Source organism: Pholis gunnellus, assembly GCF_910591455.1.
Source record: "Pholis gunnellus genome assembly, chromosome: 18".
Lineage (NCBI taxonomy): Eukaryota > Metazoa > Chordata > Actinopteri > Perciformes > Pholidae > Pholis > Pholis gunnellus.
In genome coordinates, this window is record NC_136545.1 from 16,455,118 (window position 1) to 16,477,379 (window position 22,262).

Consider the following 22,262-nt stretch of genomic DNA (forward strand, 5'->3'; position numbering starts at 1 on the left):
TTTTTTTACACATCTGGACAGATTAAGAGCGAGAGTACAGAGAGTACAGTAACACCGGTCCCATTGGTCCTTCAAGCCGAGCAGGGTGCAGAGTGCGGACCGGTCCTGGTGGGGGACAGTTTGGAGCAGGAGCACCGCCCCAGTTCAGGCAGCAGGGCCGGAGCAGATAAAAGCTCAGATAGTGATTGAAAGTGATGGTGAAAGGATTTAGCCTGGGCATTAACAGAGAGAGAGAGAGAGATAGGGAGAGAGAGAGAGAGACAGAGAGCGCAAGAGAGAGAGGGAGGGAGGAGAAGGAGGGAGGGTGATATTTTCCATAAAGCCTTTTTTTCTCGCTTTCTTTCTGCCCTTGAGCATCCCGGGTAAACCCAAGCTTGTAAAGTAGGAAGAGGAGGAGGAGAGGGGGGAAGAAGGGCGGGCACAAGCCTTTCCTCAAAGTCAATATTTTATACTTTTGATACTCCTTGACGCTGGATTTCACTCCTCTTTTCCCAGCCCTTTCCAGATCTAGGACACCGATCTACCGTGCGCAGCCATCCACGGTGTGATAAAAAAAAAAAAAAAAGTATCCGGGAGAAGAGCAAAAACAAACAGCGAGACGGGGCAGCCAGATAACGGGAGTACAGCGAGGACCGCGGCGTGGAACGAGTTCAGTGGATGATCGGGGGGGGGCATCTTTTTTTTTGCCCAAAGACGGGGACGTGCATGTTCCCGGACCTCTCTCGCGGATGCATGTTAGAAGTAAGTGCTTTATCTGATTTGACAAAACATCTCGCAACACGATGCATTTTTTGCCAAAGCTCTTCGAAGTCTGCACCGAGAAGAAGCTGCACTGAGTTGCAACACAATATCCGAAACCACTCCGGGATAATGTGTGGTGAGGGGGACTTTCGGCTTCATTCGCACTATTTCATGCGTTAAAACGCATTTGTCTCGGAATGTGCAACACACATGTAGTGCGAGCGATGCTGCGCGGCGGGGGGGCACTACTGTAGAAACCGACACACCCCTACAACACTGTCAGTGCCGGGAAATAGCTTTGACGACTTCACTTGTCAGCCGAAGTAAGTCCGAGTCCACGGGGCTGTGCGGGACAGTTTGCGCGAGGACCTGGCTTCTGTCAGTGTGGGGTGACAGTCGGATTAAGATCAACGAGGGCACGCTGCAAAAAGTGTCGACCATGAATAAATATATATTTATTCATGTATTAAAATCAGTTTGAAATCGAATAGAATAAATATATATTTATTCATGTATTAAAATCTGTTTAAAATCGAATTATAATTTTAAAAAGTGAATAAATCCGGGAAGAACTACTTCCTGTGCAGTTCGTTTAGCTTGACGTTTGTTATTAGATTAATGAGAATATGCTGGAGTAAGAGAATAGGCCAATCATCAAGAAAATCTCAAGAAAATGGCACATGATTTAAGAAAATGAAGATGATGTGTGCGTATAACTGTCATTTTGCATATACTCTCGTAATTTAAGAAAATAGGCGATATAGGCAATTAATTGCCTCCTTCAGATTGATATTTCTTGCAGTGCAGTTATTTTAAAAACAAACATCTGTAGCCTACCCTCTATATCCAGCATTGGAGAGCCTATACAACTCTGTGCGTAAAAACACGTGCTGCTGCCGGGTGCCACTGGTGTGCGTGCCAATGTTATCCAAACAAAGCTGCATGTTTAGCGCGTTTTCATTTACAACTTTTCAGATTAAATATCGCCGAAGGTTAGAGGCGGGTTTAACTAAATGTACCCTGCTTGCAACCAGCTTGCTGTGCCACACATCCACTTAAAAGTTCTCCTCATATAGTCTGAAGACGAATGTGGTGTTTTTTATTTCCAAGCTAAATTACCGCCCATTACTAGGCCTATAATAATTAAGGAGTTAATTATGCAACTAAATGAGAACACAACCCACCCACCCGCATGCAGCCTATATTTCAAAGACTTACATTATACGTTTATTCTAGCAAGTGGAGAGTGTTTACAGTGAGATTAAGGATGTGCTGAATGAATCAGGATACGTTGCTCATCACACTAACTCCCTACTTCTCTCACATTTGTCCTCATTTCGCCACAGGACAATCACAGGAGCTCGGCCAGTGCAAAACGTCCAATGGATATACCTGAAGACGCAGCGTCCTCTCCGACCAGCTCCACTGTTTCCCAGCAGGACACCGCTCTCTGAGACATGGACCCGCGTGACCCTCTCTCACCCAACTCCCTGCAACACTATGGTTAAAGTGTATGCCGAGATTCATCTCTGTAACATTATCCGCCTCTCCACCCACCGCTCATCTTCACCAGGAAGTCAGGCGTCGAAACAAGACAGCGTCCCCCTCCCGTCGATATCTGTGAAGAGACACTGAGCGAAAGTTCCCGACACAGCGTCCTCTTGTCATTTAGGGCATCTATAAGCCCGGAAGCGAGCTGTGCCAATCTACCTGCACCTCTCCATTCACAATACAGCAGTATGGCGGCAGGGATGTCCACCACTTCCTTATGATTACCACTCCATGCGCCTCACCTCTCCTCTGAGCTCCGTGGCCCCCTCACCTTGTGCCGGACCCCGCTCCAAAAACACCCCCCCAGCCTGCCATGCTCCTCCAGGCCGTGTGTCTGCTGCTGCTGCACTGCTTAGCCTCCACTCTGGGCCAGTACGAACTGTGCAAGTCCCTGGTGAGCACGGATGAGGGCTCGGTGTGGGAGCAGTACGCGTGCCAGCCGAAAACCGCGTCCATGCGGGACTACATGCGGATCAAGGTGGATCCGCCCGGAATCACTTGCGGAAACCCGCCCGAGAGGTTCTGCACTCTGGTGAGTTCACCTCAGGACTCGTACTGCATCTTTTACACCTTTATGAATAACTTCAAAATCCATATAAAATATATATATGTATATATTTTTTAAGCGTAAAGAGTGTGAACAATGCAAACAGGTGCTCCACACATGCAGAACACCTTGGTTGGTCTTCATTTAAATACAGTTTAAGTCACGTGTAAGATGCATAGAAGTGTAAAAAGTTGAAAACTATTATTTTGAAAATCAACAAGGTCACGGGGTTATGTAATTAAGCTGAATAGTGACAACAGTGAAACGCAATGACGGATATTCACACAGCAGAATTCACACTGTAAGGGCTATAGGGAGCTGAAAGGGATGACATAAGTGCAATGACTTGGCAGGACTCGACCTCCCTTAGAGAGGTCCGGAGGTGTTGTTTACATTAGTATGGACTTGGCAGCCTGGGATCCGGTTTGATTAGAGGACCTCACATTTCCTCTGGTAAAATGCATATAGCGGGACCTTTTTAGTTCCAAGGACACTGAAGGGTGAGCTGCGGGAAAACTCGTTAAAATGTCTGCTACAGCAATATTTAACACACTATAGCCTGCAGGCTAGTTCCCATCCCAGCTAATGCAAGTGTAATAATTTGAAATACCGGTTGTAAAATCATTGCAATACTAAGAAGACTGCAATTAAACTTCCCACTGCCTCTTCAGAAGAAAGTTTTATATTTGAGGTTTGACTCACTGTGTGTGTGTGTGTGTGTGTGTGTGTGTGTGTGTGTGTGTGAGACTGCAAGTTCATCCTCTTGATAATCGCCCCGCTGTCACCGACTGTCCACTCACTGAGTTGGCCAGTATTGAAGGTGCCAGACTTGTCTAAACAGCCATGAGTCAGGATCTCACAACAAGTGTTTCTGGAGAGTGTTTAAGCTCGTCTGCATCACATCATGTCATGCTGTTAATTAGGTATTTGCATCCTGTATGACTGGAGATTTGTTACCTTTGAACAGATTTAACAAACAACCCTCCGCCCCCAGTTTTCCTCCCTTCCTTCCTTCCTGCCTTGCACGGAGACTAATAACAGTACTTGGGGTCATTTGACAGGAGCAGGAAAGGATATTGCGCTCCTTGGATACCTAACGGTTAATGATTTGTTTAATGTAGAGGTAGCGGAAACCTTGTCTTGAGAAAGCCTCTCCGATGACTTTCTCCTGAGACAGGAGACGGACAGAGACAAGGGGGAGAAGGGGGGAGAATTGAAGAGAGATGCTCGCTGCCATAACGTATTGACGTCTGCCCCCTAATGGCCCTGGCCTGGAAACTTCTATAACTATGTTTCTGAGTGAGCAATGATGAAATATTGATGGGTTCCTTAATGGGCTTCCTTACAAGGGTTTGGCCAGCGTCGCTCCATTCTAAGGATACAGAGTGCCCCACTAGGCCGGCGAGAGAGAGAGAGAAAGAGGGACAGAGGGCGGGACGGGAAGCAGTTTGGTCTTAGTCTGCACTTTTACTTCAGACGGGGTCATTACAGTGGAAAGTTGTGGTTCTTCTCACGTCATCTGCGACTGTGGCGGATTGAACCAGGCCCCCCTACTGCGCTGCTTGGGGATTTAGAGAATGAAGAAGCTGTGAGATGAAAGTTTACTTAAGAAATGAGGGATGTCAGCCTCAAATGCCGACATAATGAGAGAGCTGAGTAGGTTTAACACTGTCACTAGATAATTATTTGACAAATCTTTGGCAATGTAAGGTCCTATTGAGCAAAAGATTACTTTTCTGGCATGTAATAATCCATATTTTTGCAATTTTTCAAATGACAATCTAAGCACTTTGGGTTAGGAATCACTGCATATCACTTGGGGACACTTTAATCAAGGTTATTACATCTGCTCCATCTTTTAGTTCAGTATTAGTTGAGGGTTATTAGTATACAGATCATTTATTTTCATGCAAGCAGCATTTTTTTTTTCCTCTTCCAATTGCCCCCGGATTTGGCAGCTTTACAGAAAAGCCGGTTTCTTATCTAATTGGTGTACATTTACATTCACTCATTCAGCAATCCCACAAGTCAAGGGAATGTCGGGGCACTGTAAAAAAAATAATTTCTGACTGCATCACCCAATGCGCAGAGCTGCTCATCCTTAATAAGACTTGAGACATACTGCGGAGGATGCTAAATAATATTTCCCTCTGCTCCCATCACCCTATGAGCGCTACAGTATGCTCCAAAAAAACTATGGGAAAATTCACTTTTGGGGGGTTTTGATGTTGAGGCACTCTGTCGCTTTCTCTGCTTGCACAGGTTTACAGTAGTTTTTGGTCCCTCCATCTCCACAGGGATGCATTTTTTTCCACTCTATTTATCTCTCTTGTTCCCTGGGAATGCAGCATCCTTCCTCCTCAGCCAAAAAGGCCAGCATGTTGGCTTCTTCCAACATGACGGGCTTCCAGCACTTTGACAAAGATGCTACTGTCACTAGTGCCGTGTTAGGAGCTTCAGTAGTTTATTTGTAGTTCCCCTGTATGATAGCCCGAGTCTTAGCTTGCGGTTGAGGATGATGGAGTAAGGAGGCATAAGGGGGGGGGGGGGGGGTGTGAGGCGGTGTGTTGGAGAGGGGGATAGCTAATGATGAGGGAGAGGTGAGGAAGATCCAAGCTTAGCTAAGCAGAAAGATGAAATCAAACCACAGTTCCACACAGTAGGACACACAGTGTCGATATAAAAACGCTGCATTCAAAAAGCTCTCGTCGTACAGTTGTTTGTTATTTCGCTTTTTGGTTTTGAACCGAAACCTTCAATCAATCACCTCCCTTGGGTCCCGAGAACAGAGAGCAGCCGAATGCAAATGGGACGCGTGCATGTGTACGGGAATGTACAGTGTGCCTCACGTTAGCGGGGGGACCAGCAGGGGTGTGTGTGAAACGTGTGCACGAGTTGGCCGACACGGCACGGTAGTATGTCTAAGAAAGACCAAAAAAAACAAAACACACACACACACACACCTTCCTGTTCCACAACACATTTGCCCGTTTTAGAAGGTAGAAATCTGCCAGCTCTAAAAATAGACATGAGAAGAGAGAGAAGCTGCGCAGCAGCGGAAGGGGAGCATGCAGGAAGGGGAGGAAGATGGCAGCTGGTAGCGTGGATCAGTGCTTCCCAGACTGGGCCTATGGCCATACCTCATACTCCCTGCCCAGTGTAGCCCTGCCAGGCCCGGCTGGCCTGCCCTGCCCAGCAGTGGGCCATTGAGGCCACGAGAACGGGCCACCCACACCCAGCATTGGGCCATCCCTGATGCACCTCCCTGGGGTTAAAGCCAGCCCAGGTGGCCAGTGTCCTAATAATAAACCCTCGGAGGGGAATTCGGGCGCAGCATGAGTAGGTTTGACAGTGCAGGGCATAATTAACGAAGGGAACTGAGAGAAAGAAACAGACAGCTAGAGAAAGCGACAGAGAGAGTGACTGTACGAACAAGGTAGGTGGGGGGAGGGTGTAGTGATGTAATGGCATGGCTTGCTTCTCCGTTAGGATACAGTTGAAAGTGATCAGAGTGTGTTTAGATGTGTTGGCAGAATGGAAGGATAGTTATAAGTGAGATTTATCCCTGACTGAGGTGAGACTAAGAGGGATTGGCCGCAGGGGCTTAGACAGCCTGAGGTGAGCAAACCGCCTCGTCTCGCCATCAGGATCTACGGACTGATGGCTGTTTGGAGAGGAGAGGCCATAAGTATATAGAAGCTACAGAGCCAGTGTTTGGACAAGTGTGAGAAATAGACTGGCCAAAAGATTTGAGTGATAATTCAAAGGGAAATTTGTACCTGGATGTTATCATATTTGTGTCCCTACTACTGTCCCGACTACTCTTCATGATAAAATTTTACTTACCGCCTCCGTAGACATTTGGGAAATACAGACAAGTGCGAGTGAGCGTGAGCCTCTTAGCTTTCCAACAAAACTTCAGTGCAGCAGAATCCGTCTCAAAAATACAGGCAGAAAGAAGTCCCCTGGAAATGCCTGGAGACACGTATTTGAGAAGATTTCTGTCGATTTGAAATGTTTGAAGAGCTGTCGGAGACTCGCACTATTCGCCACTCTAGTCCCCAAAAGGTAGAAATGTGGGATATATCAAAAACAACCTTAGTCAGGGCAAGGAGGATGAGCATCTAAGGATAAACTTTCTGTGTTTACTTCCAATCAGACTCATAAGGCAGCTGTTTGACATGATTTCTGTTGATTTGAAACGTTCTGGAAATCTACAGCAGACGCATGCACTGATTGGTGCGATTGAAATGGTTCGTCCTGGAGTCCACCTTTCCCAAAAATCGGTACGATAGAGGTGGTGAGTGAAATGTTATTACAACCAAGAATTACGACAACAAATACCAGAATGTCCCTTTAACATCTCTAACACAGCAGCTCAATAAAAGATGAAGCACACTGATTATGAACATCAGGTGTGTTTCATTGTGCTTTTGTCACTTATAACGTGAGGTTACCAGACTGTAGCCCGCTTCTCACCGCTGCTTGAAGCTATCGGCTCAAGGCCGCATTACTATAAAATACACGCATCTCTGGTTTAAACATCGGTGTTCAAGTTGCATTGTGGGTAATGTAAGTGCCATGTTTCGAGTAAAGAATCATCTTGTTCTGCTGCACAATGTTGATCCTCTTTTGAGATGACTATCCGTCATGAGGAGTGCAATGCTAAATCTGAGGAGTACTCTTTAAGAAACACAAAAGGTATAATATAAAGATCTCTGTTGCACAATCCACATCATTTCATCTCAAAGATCCTTTTCCAGCCCATCTGCCTCCCTTTATCTACATCTCCTGCTTTGTGATTGCTTTAGATTTAATAACAGACATCAATAAAAGATAATAGCTTTTACCTGAATTCACCTCATCAGTGCACTCAAAGAAAAAAAAGAATATTTTGTTCTTTCAGTGCACTGTATCGGCTGTAAGCATTACCTAATTCTAAGATAAGTTCCTAATATAACTCGTCCTGGTCAGACCGTGGTGATCTGAGCGGGTCAAGCTTTGCTGCTGCTTCGGAGCAGCATGGTGTCCCCGCTCTGTCCTTCTTCTCTCCTCCTCTAGCACAGTCACACATGCCTATGGCAAACATTTACTTTTGCACACACACACACACACACACACACACACACACACACACACACACACACACACACACACACACACACACACACACACACACACACACACACACACACACACACACACACACACACACACACCCTAAGACACATTTACACTGCCGTTTAACAGCAAGCGAATAATCACCATTTCAAGTAATCAAATTAAAAGGGTTTGTAATTGTATACATGTACGGAACACATACACTCATGGATGTACACGTTTTTTGAGGCAACACACACACACACACACACACACACACACACACACACACATACAGACACAGACAGACACGGCATCTTCTCTCAGGGTAACAAGAACAAGTATGATGGAAAAACCTCCAACAAAATAAAAGATTAACGTTATAAGTGAAAAAGCAATATCCCTTTCTCTTTGCCTCTGTGGCCTTTTTAATGGGAGGGTCATTTCATTCGATGTTTCTCCAAAACAAAATAAATTGTGTTCTCTGAGTGTGTCCCTACTTTTATTCCCCTTGCTAGCAATATAACTTAGAAACTCCTATAAGTGGAGGAAGAAATAAAGAGGAGAGAGAGGGCAAGGCGCCGGCGGTGACAGAAAATATTTTGGGGGATGGGGGACAGAAACGGTCATAAAAGCCATGGAAGAGACGAGGAAGGGCATGCAGAGCACTATTTCCTTCATGCTTTATTTCCGTGTAAATGCATAACGGCAGCTTGCTATTACCGTATGCAATCGGAAATGTTTTATTACAGCTGTTGTGTTCATAACTCCCTTTATAAACCGATGTGCTCCGGAGGTCAGAGAGCTCACTCACAATAAGTCCTGGTGGTCCGATGCAAACTTTTGCACTTGAGGAGTTGTTAATGAGCGTTTAGAAATTGCATTGTTAACCCGCACGTGAAAACAAGGAAGTCACTCATCGCCGAGGCATCGCGGCGGCTGTTGTCGTGGAGACAGGATCCCAGGGAGGATAATTGCTGGAGGGGCTTAGCAGTGCGGGCCACCTGCCGCAGCAGTTGGCCGGGATCTGTGTGTGTGTGTGTATGCGGGTGTTTGTGGGCGTGTGCGCGTGTGTCCTGGCATAGATGTAGTGGGCCGGGGTAGAGTGGGATAAGGAGGACGGGGCACACACACACACACACACAGACAAAGGGCTTAAACATAACCTCACGCGCAAGTTTCTCATGGGGGATAAAAATCTTCCAGCCTATATTACGGAACATATCGCCTCTATTGTAGCTAATCCTTATGGGAGAATCGGAGAGGTCATACATATATATATATATATATAGCATTGATCTTTGCTTCCTGTCTAGTTCTTTGGATTTGCCTGGACACAAACACACTTTCTCTCAGAAACACACACGCTGTCACAAGCACACTTAAGCAGCCAACGTATATGGAGTTTGTGTCGTATCTGGGACAGCGTGACAGTGCGATCATTTTCAATAGGATTTGTAGGTCGAGGGTCATCCCCCAGAACAACAGCCTACTAATCCAGTCCCGTGTGTGTAAACGTGTGTCTGGACTGAGGTCAGGGGATGCACTAATGGAGGATACAAAAACAGCGAGGCCGCTACGGTACAGAGTAGCTTCCGGCTAACAGTCGCACGTAAAAGTACCCTTCGTCTAATTCTTATGTCTTTTTCCGGTTGCAGTTGTTTATGAGCATTGTAGCTTATCATCCTAAATGCGTTTGTGCCGACAGTGATCTCTATCTGAGTCAGTGCAATGGAGATAATTGGGTTATCAGATAGAGGACAATGCTGCTATGTCATTGCAGTGAGGAGAGAGATAGATTATCTGCAGGTTTCGGTGTAGGGATCCTGTACTTTCACCGCTGTTTCTTCACACGCATTATGATCCTGTACAGTGTCTTCCGCGCTGTACAGCTTCCCTCAGTGCCGGCTCAGCGTTTGCTTATGTTTGGAGTTTTCCCACTCTGCACTGTCACCATAAATCAGATGATTTATAATCTCAGCCTCGCAGGATTGTAACTTTTGCTTTTGTTATTAGACCACTAGAGTGGCTTTGACTGACTGCTCACTTTCCCCTCGATGCAGTCCGACGACTTCATTCAAAAAGGCAGAACCACCGTCGGCTGCTTCTTGGCAATAGACGAGAGAAAGCGCACGTCTGAAAAGAAGCGGCGACACATGATCCGTGCTTGCACAGTGCACAGTCGATATTATGCAGTATTGCTTTCACGGTAGAACTTACATCATACGGGAGAAACTGCGGTTTAAAGCGATACTTCATCCTAAAATCTTTTGAGTATTGAACAATAAGCCTTTGTAGGCCCGAAAGGTTGCTGTAGAAAATGAGGTGAGCTTGAATTCATGTTAGTTACGATGGACTCGAATGGAAAAGCATTAAAACAGCCATTGAAAATTCTCAAATCACTTCATAATCCACTCTCCATCTGTATGCTCCATATGTCACAAACACTATCTCCTCCCAAATGAGGCTAAATACACAACTTGAATCTCAACCCTCATGTGTGACTCTTTTCCATACATTTTCAAATCAAGGATGAAACCAGCAACCATTTACAGCCACCTTTAAAGCCTTTAAGGGGCGACTCTACTCAAGAGATTGATTTTGGGGGAAATATCACTACACAGTCATTATGCGATCTAATACTGCTTAAAGCAGATGCAGCATTACGTTCTATTAGTGTTCCATCAATTTGTGTAGTTCATGTTCTCGGTGTGACTTTCGTATCTTCAGTCACAGCCATCATTTGATAAATGGCAAAGTAGGTGAGTGAATGTTATGCATCTCTAATCTGAGAAAGCACAAATCTGTTTAACATTTCATTTTTCATTGCCAGGATTTTCGCCCACTAAGACGTGTCTCTGTCTGTGAATGTTCCTTGAGTTTAATGTTTTTTTATGGTTTAGAAATCTTCAGACATAGTTAAAGAAAAGGCACATTAATCAAGTGTATTATCATCAGGGCCCGTAGTTCTCTTCAACGGCTAAATATCAAACCTGGGAATTAAGAGAAAGATAAAAGGGCTTTTCATCAAACTTAGGTCATTAAAATGCTGTTAAATTCAAGAGAGCTCCAGAGGTCTTTTGAACCGGTCAGGAACTGAAGCAACATGTGTAATTGCATCTTAACAGTCTGCAAATGTCTTTCCTGCTCTTTGTTTCCATTCATACATCTTTATTAATATTTCACAAAAATATTAGATTGTTAATTGCTACTGGAGACATTAAGGATTTTACACAAATAAAAAGAACAAAATCATACATTTTTGGAGAATAATATAACTGACAATGACTAAAATGCAAGGGGCAGATGCAAAGTAAATCCTTGTCTCTTATTGGCTCTTTAAGGTTACCATTACTCTTTGCTGTAAAGAGTGCGTCGTTTAAGAAATGTCTTATTATTCACTTTTTCACTCCCAAGTTGTTGTGAGCATTCTAGAGTGTAATTCTTAAAAGTTTGATAAATAAGGGCTCAGTGTTCAACAAAGTCAGTGACATACCGAACCGGGTTTGTTTTATGTCGAAGCATACACTTTAATTTATTACATCTATTGAAGTAAATCCTTTTTTTTTTTCTGCACCAAACAGAATTTCAAGATGAGCTGGTCACAGTCTTAAACAGTACAATTAGAAGCAGTAATAAAACTAAAATAAATAATAAAAGGAATAAAACAGAGAAGAAAGAGAGGAAGAGGTGGAAGAAAAAAGAAGGATATTTTAAGACATACTCTGCACTCCATCAAGAGCTTGTTAAGATTGCAGCAACATTTAGAAAGAATATTGGATTCCCAATAAATAAAAGAAGGACAACATCAGCTGTAAAATGTAACCAGTTGGTGTAGAAAGAACAGGAGAGGGGGTCTGAAGCACAGTAGAGTGAAAACTTCACAGGCATCAGCATCTAATTCTTAACCTAAATAAAATGTATATATTGTATTTACAGCAGAAAACAGTTGTCTTTGTAAATTAGTCAGTCAAACTGCGTCATATGATGGAAATGACAGTTTGGGGTTGTTTTTTTTTCGAGTAATGCCACAAATGTAAAGTAAATGAAATAAGCCAGTGGCTGTGTGTTATAAAGTGAATACAGTTGAACAAATAATACAAATAGGGATCCCTTCGATGCAATGAAAATAACTCATCAGTGTAATTAGGACATCCTGAGGGCAGGATGAGCCTTCTGAATGTGATACAATCTAAACAGCGTCAGAGCAAAACTAAGCACCAGGAGAGACGATTGTGAGGATCTCTGGGATTTCTTTGTGTCAATATTTAACTCCTGCAGTGATGTGGATGTCAGACAACTGGCTTACAACAGTAAGATACATCAATTTCACTGAAATGTCTGCAAACGTCTCAATATGACAAGCCTGCAACCGTGGAGGGGAAAGTGTGGGGAAACTTATCCGAGAGGACGGATTTGAAATTTCACAAAGTTTGGTGACAACCCTCAATAAAAGGTTACGGGAGGTAGACATGTTTTGGAACATGGAAATGTGCTAATCTGAATAAACTGATAATGAAATTAGTCCTGAGATGTCCTGACAGAGAGTGAAAGACAATTCTCAGTGCAGCTAGAAAGAGGTTCTGTGTGAGGAGTGCGAACAATCCCGTTGACTTCTGAGTTCTGTGGAGGGGCTTAAACGTCTTGGCATCACTAGAAGAGGAGGATCAATTCTCTGGAGTTAAAAGTGCAGCAGCACTCTGCTGTCTATGCAAAGACGGTGACGACGCACGATCCTCTTGACCTTCACACTTCCTGTTGTGGTGTTTGCCAAGTTTACTTTTAAGCTCTCTGTCCCTCGGTGCCTTGGCGGGGAGTTTAAAGGCGCTCCTCATTTAGATACACGTATTCCTTTGTCGGAACAATATGGACGTTTTTTTGTGGGGAGTCATGGACGCAACAGAAAAAAGTACACATCTTTTGAATTAGTACTGATGTATGATAATTGCTCAAAGAAAAGGGGAAGATCTATACTTTTTCTGGAAGACTGGGAGGATAAATTGGAATACAAATACAACTTTGTGGCCAGACCTTTTGTTTTCTCACAAATTAAGAGAGTTTTAGCTGCAATTAAAGTTCGTTTGAAGTTGGATTACCAAATGGGCAAAGCAAGCAACTGCCCCATGGACTGCAAAGGCCCCATGTTCACTTTGTGCTAATTATTTTGGAGTTTATTGATTAATTGTAATTATTTTTGGAGTGCCCCTATAGCTCAAATAGAGCAGAGGCCGCGTGTACCAAGGCTGAGTCCTTAATGCAGCGGCCCTTTGCTTCATGTCGTCCCTTCTCTCTCCCCCTTTACGCTCTCTTTTCTCTCTCCCCCTTTACTGACTATATCGCTATCACTATCCAATAAAAGGCATAAAAAAAGAAAAGAAAAAAGTAATTATTTGGTAGGGGAATATGCACCATCAAAGGATATTATAAACTGAAATAATGGCATTAAAACTTTTATTATGTCAGTTCATATTATTTTATTTTAATATTATTTTTACTAAAATTACCGCTAACTAACAACGAGCAAAATTGGGGACGGTTAATATTCCGCCATTGTATTACTTGCTGGTTTCTGGAGTTGTGGGCAAAATGTAATTAAACTGCCCTGTGTGTAGCCTTCTGTGTTCTCCGTACCTCATGGGTACTTATTAAAAGCAACAGGACACACACACAATGCTCAAAGAGTAAGGGGAACTGAGAGTTTAGGCCCAAAGTTTAGCTTAACTTTGTCCAAGGGCCTATTAATAATTGAATCTGTCCCCGAGTCTGTGATGGCCTCTGATAAATAGACCAATACATCATATTACAACACTACAATATTATATTAATACTCAAACCCTGACTGATGTATTCCTGCTCTGTCGTCGTCTCTTTTAGGAGAACCCATACCTGTGCAGTGATGAGTGTGATGCCTCCAACCCGGACTTGGCCCACCCTCCTCAGCTGATGCAGGACAAAGAACGCAACAGCCTACTCACCTACTGGCAGACAGTCACATGGAGACGGCACCCAGAGCCCCTGCTGGCCAACATCTCAATGTCCTGGAACAAGAGTCTGGAGCTCACAGACGACATCCAGATCACCTTCGAGTACGGCCGTCCGAGTATCATGGTGCTGGATAAGTCCATGGACCACGGACGCTCATGGCAGCCCTACCAGTTCTACGCCGACGACTGCATGGACGCCTTCAACATGCCGCCCAAACGCGTGAGCGACCTCTCGCCCGCCAACATCACGCGGGTCATCTGCAGCGAGCAGTACTCGCGCTGGGTCGGCTCCAAGAACGACAAGAACGTGAAATTCGAGGTGCGGGCGCGCTTTTCTGTGTTTGCAGGAGCGCGGCTGCAGAACATGGACAGCCTGTTCACTCGCATGGAAAGTATGAAGGGATTGAGGGACTTCTTCACCTTCACCAACCTGAGGATGAGGCTTCTCAGGCCCGCCCTCGGAGGCACCTATGTCCAGAGAGACAACCTGCTTAAGTACTTCTATGCCATCTCCAACATCGAGGTACCGGCCAGGTGAGGGTCAATGCTGTCTTGATGCATTTGTGTTTACATTTTCATAAATCTATTAACCAAGAAAGTACAAAATGAAGAAATGAGAGCTATATTATTAACTGAAAAGGTGATTATGTTGTGTGAAATTATAGCTGCACTCTTGCATCACCCACTCAAGAGTTGACAATCGTAAGAGAAACATGGTCAACTTGTTGGTCGTCAAACCAAAACATCCAGATCGTATGATACTAGATCAGATACTTTTTTCCTGTCACAGCACATGCCTCGAATTGATCTCATACAATCCGACACAGATTGCGACTGAAATCCTATTAGACCCATATCGCGCAGTGCGACAGGAAATAAATGTACACAAAGTGTCAGGAAAATAAAACGTTGCCCACCTTGAGGCTTATTCTGGTCCACAAGTTAAAGTGATTTCACGGGGACTATTTCTTCGGCAGCAAGTAGATTCAATGAAAACTATTTACAGATTTCAGGTGTCAATTTCCAGAGCTTTGAGAGCCGCTAACAGGATTTCTGCTGCTACAATGGAAGTGCATGGCTCCTCGAGTGCAGCAGCAGAAATCTCAGCTGGATATCTGAAAACAGATAAGTGAAACCATCTGCATGGCTACAGTTGGTACTGTACCAGTAAGTGCATGTCGAAAGTATGTCTTTTTATAGATTAGGTGGACTGACCACTTGAATATAATCCCTAAGACAATGCTCAATTAAACATAAAAGACCAAATAATACCCGTTCAACTTGCAAAGCATTATTCATGTGTATCTGCTGAAACGACTCCAGCCAATACTAATCAATAACAAAAAGATAGCGGATCGCACAACCTGCATATTGTTGAATGTCTTTTCTCACACTCAAACATGACGTACGAAAGGAAAACCACCTGGTGATGAACAAACCGTCCGCTCCGACACTCATGCAAACACACTCGCACACAGTCTCTCTGATCCGAGGGCGTTAAAAGCGACCCCATCTCTCTCTCAACATGAATCCTGGTCTGCCTGTCACCGGCCCGAGAGGACAATGATTAATGACAGAAACATGTGGCCTCGGTGGTCTAACGTAAACCGCCATCCACATTCTGCCAGCGGAGCCCAGGAACCCTTACATGGCAACTTTGTGACAGTGAAGGATGCTCGGGGCCGTCACGCGCCTGCTTAGCATCAACAAGCCATCTCTCCTACCTTTAAGAATTATCATTCCAATCAATACGGGAAGCTGACATTTGAATGGTATTTAACATCCGTGTTGGGATGGCCTGGAACAGAAGGAAGGAGGCGTGTGTGTGTGTGTGTGTGTGTGTGTGTGTGTGTGTGTGTGTGTGTGTGAGAGAGAGAGAGAGAGATGGAGGATGAGAAAAGGGAAAGTGAAAATGAGTGACTTTTTTGAGGGGCGTTGGCTTATGTGGGCGTCTTGTTGTGTGTGGAGTCGAGGTATGGGGGTTGTTTGATGAAGTCCTGAGTGGATGCTGACACAGCATACACACACACATACACACGCACACACACATAAACAGCCCTCTAGCACTGTGAAAAGGGCCTGCAGGTATTGATCACAGCCACTTTTCAGGCTCAGCACAGAATCAGAGAGCGAGGGAGCGCTCTGCCCAATACCCTGGAGGGGGAGGGGGGGGGGGGGGGGGGGGGGGGACAGTCCATCACCACGCCAGAACCTCCACCGCAACCAGCACATTCCATAATCAACCATGCCTGTTTAGAAATATGTGTGCTTATTTCTTTATTTAGTAGTCCACAAGTGCACCACATCTATACGAATTAATCTTCCGTCTCCAATTCCCTGCTGTGCCGCTTTGCTACGCTACACTGTTGAGCTCCCCAAAAAATGTCTCTTCATATTTATACTTCCAGAAAACATTCTTGATTCCTCTCCTCACCCAGAGAGCAGGGCTAATGGCTGGTGGCAGCTGGAGATAGTGTCAGCATGTGCTGGATCTGGTAACAGAGGACCCAAATTTAGCCCTGCGAAGATGACTGAGGCCGGTCCGTCTTCCGCCCTGGCCACCCACACGTCCCGTAACATAATCACTAATCAATGAGTTATTCTGGGCAGCCAGCAGGAGTATTAGGTGATAGTGGTGGGGGGTCTTCAACAGTACAGTACAATCAAGAGTGTCTGATGCTTACGGCTGGGAAATTGATTTTGGGGAGCGAGGCGATTAGTCAATGTTCCCTGGACAAAAGGCTAAGCTATTTCATCTCATCTCATCTGGCCTTAGTAACATATTGGGATTTCCAATGCTTAAAATTTGAATAATGAATATTCCACTCGGCTGGTGCTCCGGCGGGGACGGCACGCTGAAATGGGTTTTATATGATCAAGACCGAATGGCAGTGTACCGCAGGTCGCCCCGGTAATGAGATATGCTGGCGTTATCGATGGAGAGAGGGTTGTAGTCACTTCCTGGCCGTATTGTATGTCCCCCGGCCGCTAGCTGTGGCTCTCTTGCTGAACCCAGTTGAAAGTAATTATGATTAGTTAACTCTTCCTAATGACCTGCGTTGAGCCTGGACAGAGACAGCAAAAAGGGGGGAAAAAGCCTTTTTCTCATCAACCAGTGTAAGACGTTACCTCTGTGGGACGGGTCTCTTTTATCCGACGCTGCATCGTCGCTGAGTGACTTGCTGGGCTCTAAAGAGCTGGCGCAGGTATGCGGGAAGCCAGGTGCTCAGGGCTAAATAGTGCTGCTTTATCAATAAAAATGTAACCTGATAGTCCATTAAGTGCAAACGCAGGGAAGCTTAGTTTGATAGGAGGGGAGGTTGTAAATTTAGATTTGTGGACGCGATGAAAACACTCAGCAAACTGGATCTTGAGCCAGTTGTGAGAGGGCATTTAGGGTAAAAGGGCAGCCATCGGTGGAGCGGAGAGCAGAGAAGGGCAAACAGAGGGAAAGGAGGCAAAGACAAATTGGATAGAGTTGATAGAACGTCATTATGCGATTCAGCCTCACTCACTTTGTGTTGCAAAGTTCTCCTGGGGTTGACTGTAATGAGCAACAGTACCGGCTACAATATCACCTCTAAGCCAAGGTGTTTTGGGTTTTCAAAGCCTCTGGCTTCATGCTCATTTTACAGGCTGTACTCAACCCTTAGATGTGGCCATTTCCATATCGCGGACAGATGGGCCATGGGAAAGCCATCTCCAGCAATCAAAGAGTAGCAAAGCCTCAGCTCTATCATCATTTACATCAGTGAAATCCTATTCACCGGGAAGCTTCACTCGTAAGCGGAGCTCTCAAATTCCCCCTCATTCATTGGACCTCCATCTCTCCATCCCTGTTCCCTCTGTCCCATCTGTCAGCCGCCCTGCTGGACTGTGGAGTGGGCTATAGGCCTGTCTGTAGTCTGCATTATAGATTAGCTGTGGGGTCATGGATTGGGCCTTTTTAATGAAATAAGCAGCAGGTCGTACGGTGGGTCTTTATAATGGAATAAAGCAAAGGCTGTAAGCTCAGGAAGAGCCAACTAAGTGGATTAGGGCCAAGACGGGGAGAAGGAGATGGAGCAGAGTGAGGCGGAAGACAAAGTCTGCATCGTTTTTTCTCTCCCGGCTGGTAATCGCTGCAGCATCAGGCCTTCTTCTCCCCCGACTTCTCAGTTTGATTTGATTGGCTGACGGAGTAGGAATGACATTTAATAGAAGCAAAGTATGCATTGCCACCATATGAACTAAATAAATATATTACAAATATGAATACCACCCCTACCAAGTAGTACAAAGAAACAGTGATTTAGTTTTGTCATCCTGGCCCGCCCGCTGACGGAGCTAATGTGCTGAGAGGTTTAAGTTCTCCATCAGACTGGCACAGGAAACTTTACTGCTGCTTATAAGCATGTTGCAGAGAGCAGAGAAAGGACAGTCAACGCAGTTTTTATGACTTTTTAGGTGTTCTTATTCGTCTGTTTATATCATGACAGCCAGAGCAGCAGAAGTCCTTTGTAAAATTAAGAAAAAATACAAAATTAGCAAACTGTAGTCATGGATATTATATGTATAACAAATGTTTAGGTCCCATTTACACCTGTATTAACATGTGATCATACCTGGTTATTTGATCTGGATAATGACCTCTGAAGGGCTTTTGCACACCTGGGATAAAAAAAATGTTCTCTTTATGTCAACTCTGCCTGCGTTGTGATCACATCTAAATATGTAAATTATTAAGGCTCAGCTGGCGAACTCGCCGACAAATATGTCTCAGGTCAAGTCAAGCAATGCAATGGCCATTCATTTTAAATGACTTTTGGCGAGGGACGACTATAGCTGCTGCTGCTGCTGCTGCTGCTGCTGCTACATGCAGCTTTTACTGCTTGAGGAAGAGTTGTTTATCTTGGGAATGTGTCATGAGAGAATTCAGTTTTAAGTGAATACATCACCGTGCGTCTGGGCCACAAATGCTTAACACATCTATCATCAGATTGGCTATTTTTCATTCCACTGCTTATGTGTTGTGCTTGCATGTGTGCAGAATATCTAGAAATATATTATAATATAAGCTTGAAAACTCAGATTTTTGATTTTGAGAATATTATTTCGAAGTGACCAGAAGACGACAAGATCAGGCCACATTTACACCCGATATTAGCATGTTAGCTTTATCTGGATACATTATGTGGATGATGATCCACAGGCCTTGGCATTTAGACCTGAAATTATTAACAGTTATCATTTTCTCGATTCTGCACATATTGGGATCGGATATGATTGTGCAAATTCAGATGTGGTCTGGCCAATCCAATAGCAGTCAGATCCCAACGCGTTCTGTATGCATTTACACTTTGCATTTAAATGTTTTTTTTACCTTATCAAGATAGGATCTCTAGAAACCGATGTGAACAGGATGAAAGCGTGGAGCCATATCTGAATCAGGTTTATTGAGATTAATTCAAACTTAAACCATAACCTACTGGGCAAATGTCTTGATCGTGAACCAAAGACAGTGGTTCCCAATGTGGGGATCAGGACCTCAACAGATCGTAAAGTAAATCTGAGGGGTTACAAGATAATTAGAAGGGAAATCCATTGATTTTGCACATCGTCCTAAAATCCTGTCACTGAGTATTACAAACTGTTGTTTGTGTTTTGCCGTTAAGCCTTTAAAAACACATTAATCAGTTACTCCAGCTGGACTTCAAGGATCTTAAACACGCTCCCACCAACGCAGCCCCCTGCTCTGTTTTCAACACGGTTTGAATCCCCACTTAGAGTTGCATTGTGGGTAATGTAGGCGCCAGGTTTTGACAAGGAAGAAGACCGTGTGGAATAAAATCTGACGATATCTCTGTATAACTGTGAAGTGCAATGAGTACTCTTGTAGCAAAATAGGGAAGAAGAAAAAACAAATCAGACCAGTTGACATATAAAACTAAACACTCGAACTGATCATATGCTGAAAATCAACACATAATTCAAATTGTAACAGCACAGCGTACTCATTTAAAGTTTTAAATGAGAAACCTTCAGTGACCCTGATCTGTACTTTTGCAGTCGCGCTGCCTCCTGAAGGATAGACTAATTAGACTGAATGGTGGCCTGTTACAAAGGTTTATTGTGGTTCTGGAAGCATTAATCTCTGTGGCCTCGAGGCTTGTCCATCATCTCCACCGGAGAACAAGGAAGAACGGATGCCTCTCCTCTGCTCCCTTTATGGAGCCTCCAGTCTTTTTGTGTGCTTGGTTATCCATGTAGGGTGACTTTGACTTTGGAGACTGTCACCACTATTTTTTTTTTTGTATTACACCAAAAGTTTTCTTTCGTGTCCTTTACCGAGTGAAGGTGAGCGGATGGAAGGTATAAGCCTGGATCAGGGGGAGAGGGAGAGGAAGAAAAGAGGGAGGCAGATGATGGATTAACTCCTAGTTTCATGGGACTAGCTGGGGTGTGTGATTTTGTGATGAATGATGTGAGGTGTGATGCTCTGTAAATATTATTCTCCAGTTCACACAGCCACCACAGAGCAGAGTAACAGTCTCCCCCACGTATTCTCCCGTATTTTCCAGCCTCGGTTGAAAACTTTCCCCCCGTCTATTCCGTTTCAAGAGAAAACCGCTTTGCACTTGAACACTGCCAGCATTCTCCCTCATGAATGAAATATATACGCTGCACGCTTGATGTGTGTGTTCTCGCCGAAGACGGGGGGAACCTTCACGCGTGGTCCCTCCCACCCCGTTCAGACTCCTCCCCTCTGAGCTCCTCTTCCTCCGAGGCAGCCGAGGCTCGGAAACAGATCACTTTTTAAATCATTCATGAGCACTCCCCAGAAAAGAAAGGCATGCAGAAAGCTGCAGGACCGCAATGAGGAATGTGTCATTGTTCCTCTCATATGCCATGATTTATGACACAATGGTTGTAACTGATTTCATAATCACAGTTTATTTCCCTTCAGAAGGGAAGGAAAGTTAAAGTCAGCAATTTTGCCTGTTTTCCTTTCATTCCCCTTCTTTTGTTTCACAGATGAATGTCTCTTTCTTCATCCCCTCCCTCTTCAATAGATTTCTCCTTTCTTCCTCCACCTTCCCACCCCTCGTCTTAGTCGTCCCATAAATATCCTTTTAAATTCACAAATACAATAAAGAATTCTCCCCACTGGTGCCTGCAGTGTGCCTTACCCAGCATCTGGTGAAAGGGGAATCTCTTGATACCGCGAGTGTGCTTTAAAGCTGAAAGGCATGCTGGGAATTGTAAGTGGGAGAACATGAGGTAGAGGGAGGGTGTCCTTGGAAAGATGGTTTGTTCTCAGTCAGCCACATTAATTAGCATAGCATTATTACAGGCATGGTGTGTTCAAAAACACACACAGGGTCTTTAAACTGTCGCCGTCACCACACGCATGTCGAATGGGCACGGATAAAGAGCTCATCAATGCGAGAGGCAGAAAACAAGCCCATGTGTTTGTCAGTGAGAGAAACACCAGCTCACACTGTGATCAGTCAGGTTTTGATGTCAGAGACTTTTACTTTCACCACAGTGTTGTCCCATCCTGAGCTTTGGAGGGACGAGAGTCTCCAAGTTTTCACTTCAGCTAAACAAGACAGCAGGTGATGGTGAACATTGTTCAGTTTGGAAAAACACTTTCAAACACTTTCAAATAAGACGCAATGAGTTCGGAATAAAAGAGTTCATGAATCACTTAATAAAAGAAGTAGAGAGCAAACTATATAGTTAAGTATTATGAGTGACTTGAGGACTATACCATTGCTTTCGATGGTGTCACAAAATCTTCATCGGTAGGAGGAGTTTGCTCGTTGAACTTCTCATGAATGCTGAAAGTTGAGCTCAAGCCGTTTCATCTGCTGAAGAAAACCATGCGGTTTGGTCAAAAGCTCTGTAATAAGCGAGCAAGTGGAGCTTGGGGTGAGACTGTTTTGTTAGCTACTGTTTCCAAGGTCAAGAATGAAATCATACCAGGATATTTGTAGTTTCTGTGAATCTACTTGCTGAACATTTTCTCAATTAATCATGATTTACTCTTAATCAGCTGCTAAATTGCACTTAACCAATAAGTAGTCAATACTTCCTCATTATGCACATTTTAGGTATTATTTTCTGTTCGCTGAAGTGGTCCAGTATACGCAGGAAACATGCATCATCATTCATGACAATCTTAGTCTAGCTACTTTGTATACCTTATTGTATTTCTTAAATTAAGCAGCAATCTGATCCTAAATATCAAATGTAAAACAGTAAATAAAGTTGGATGCAGTGTATTAGATTTAAACCTTCCACAACAGATTGTAGTTGGCAGGAAACTAAAAGCAAAAAATGCTGAAAGACAGCCA

General features: G+C 44.3%; 1 protein-coding gene across 1 annotated transcript in view; it reads left to right on the forward strand.

The window, feature by feature from the left end:
• Positions 1-608: 608 nt before the first annotated feature.
• ntng2b (netrin g2b) overlaps positions 609-22,262 on the forward strand; it is a 56,749-nt gene continuing 35,095 nt past the window's right edge. The window contains exons 1-3 of the mRNA XM_079178860.1: positions 609-741; positions 2,088-2,824; positions 13,814-14,457. Coding sequence (XP_079034986.1) covers positions 2,606-2,824; positions 13,814-14,457 — 863 coding nt within the window. The 5' untranslated portion in view covers positions 609-741; positions 2,088-2,605. The remainder of the gene's footprint in view (positions 742-2,087; positions 2,825-13,813; positions 14,458-22,262) is intronic.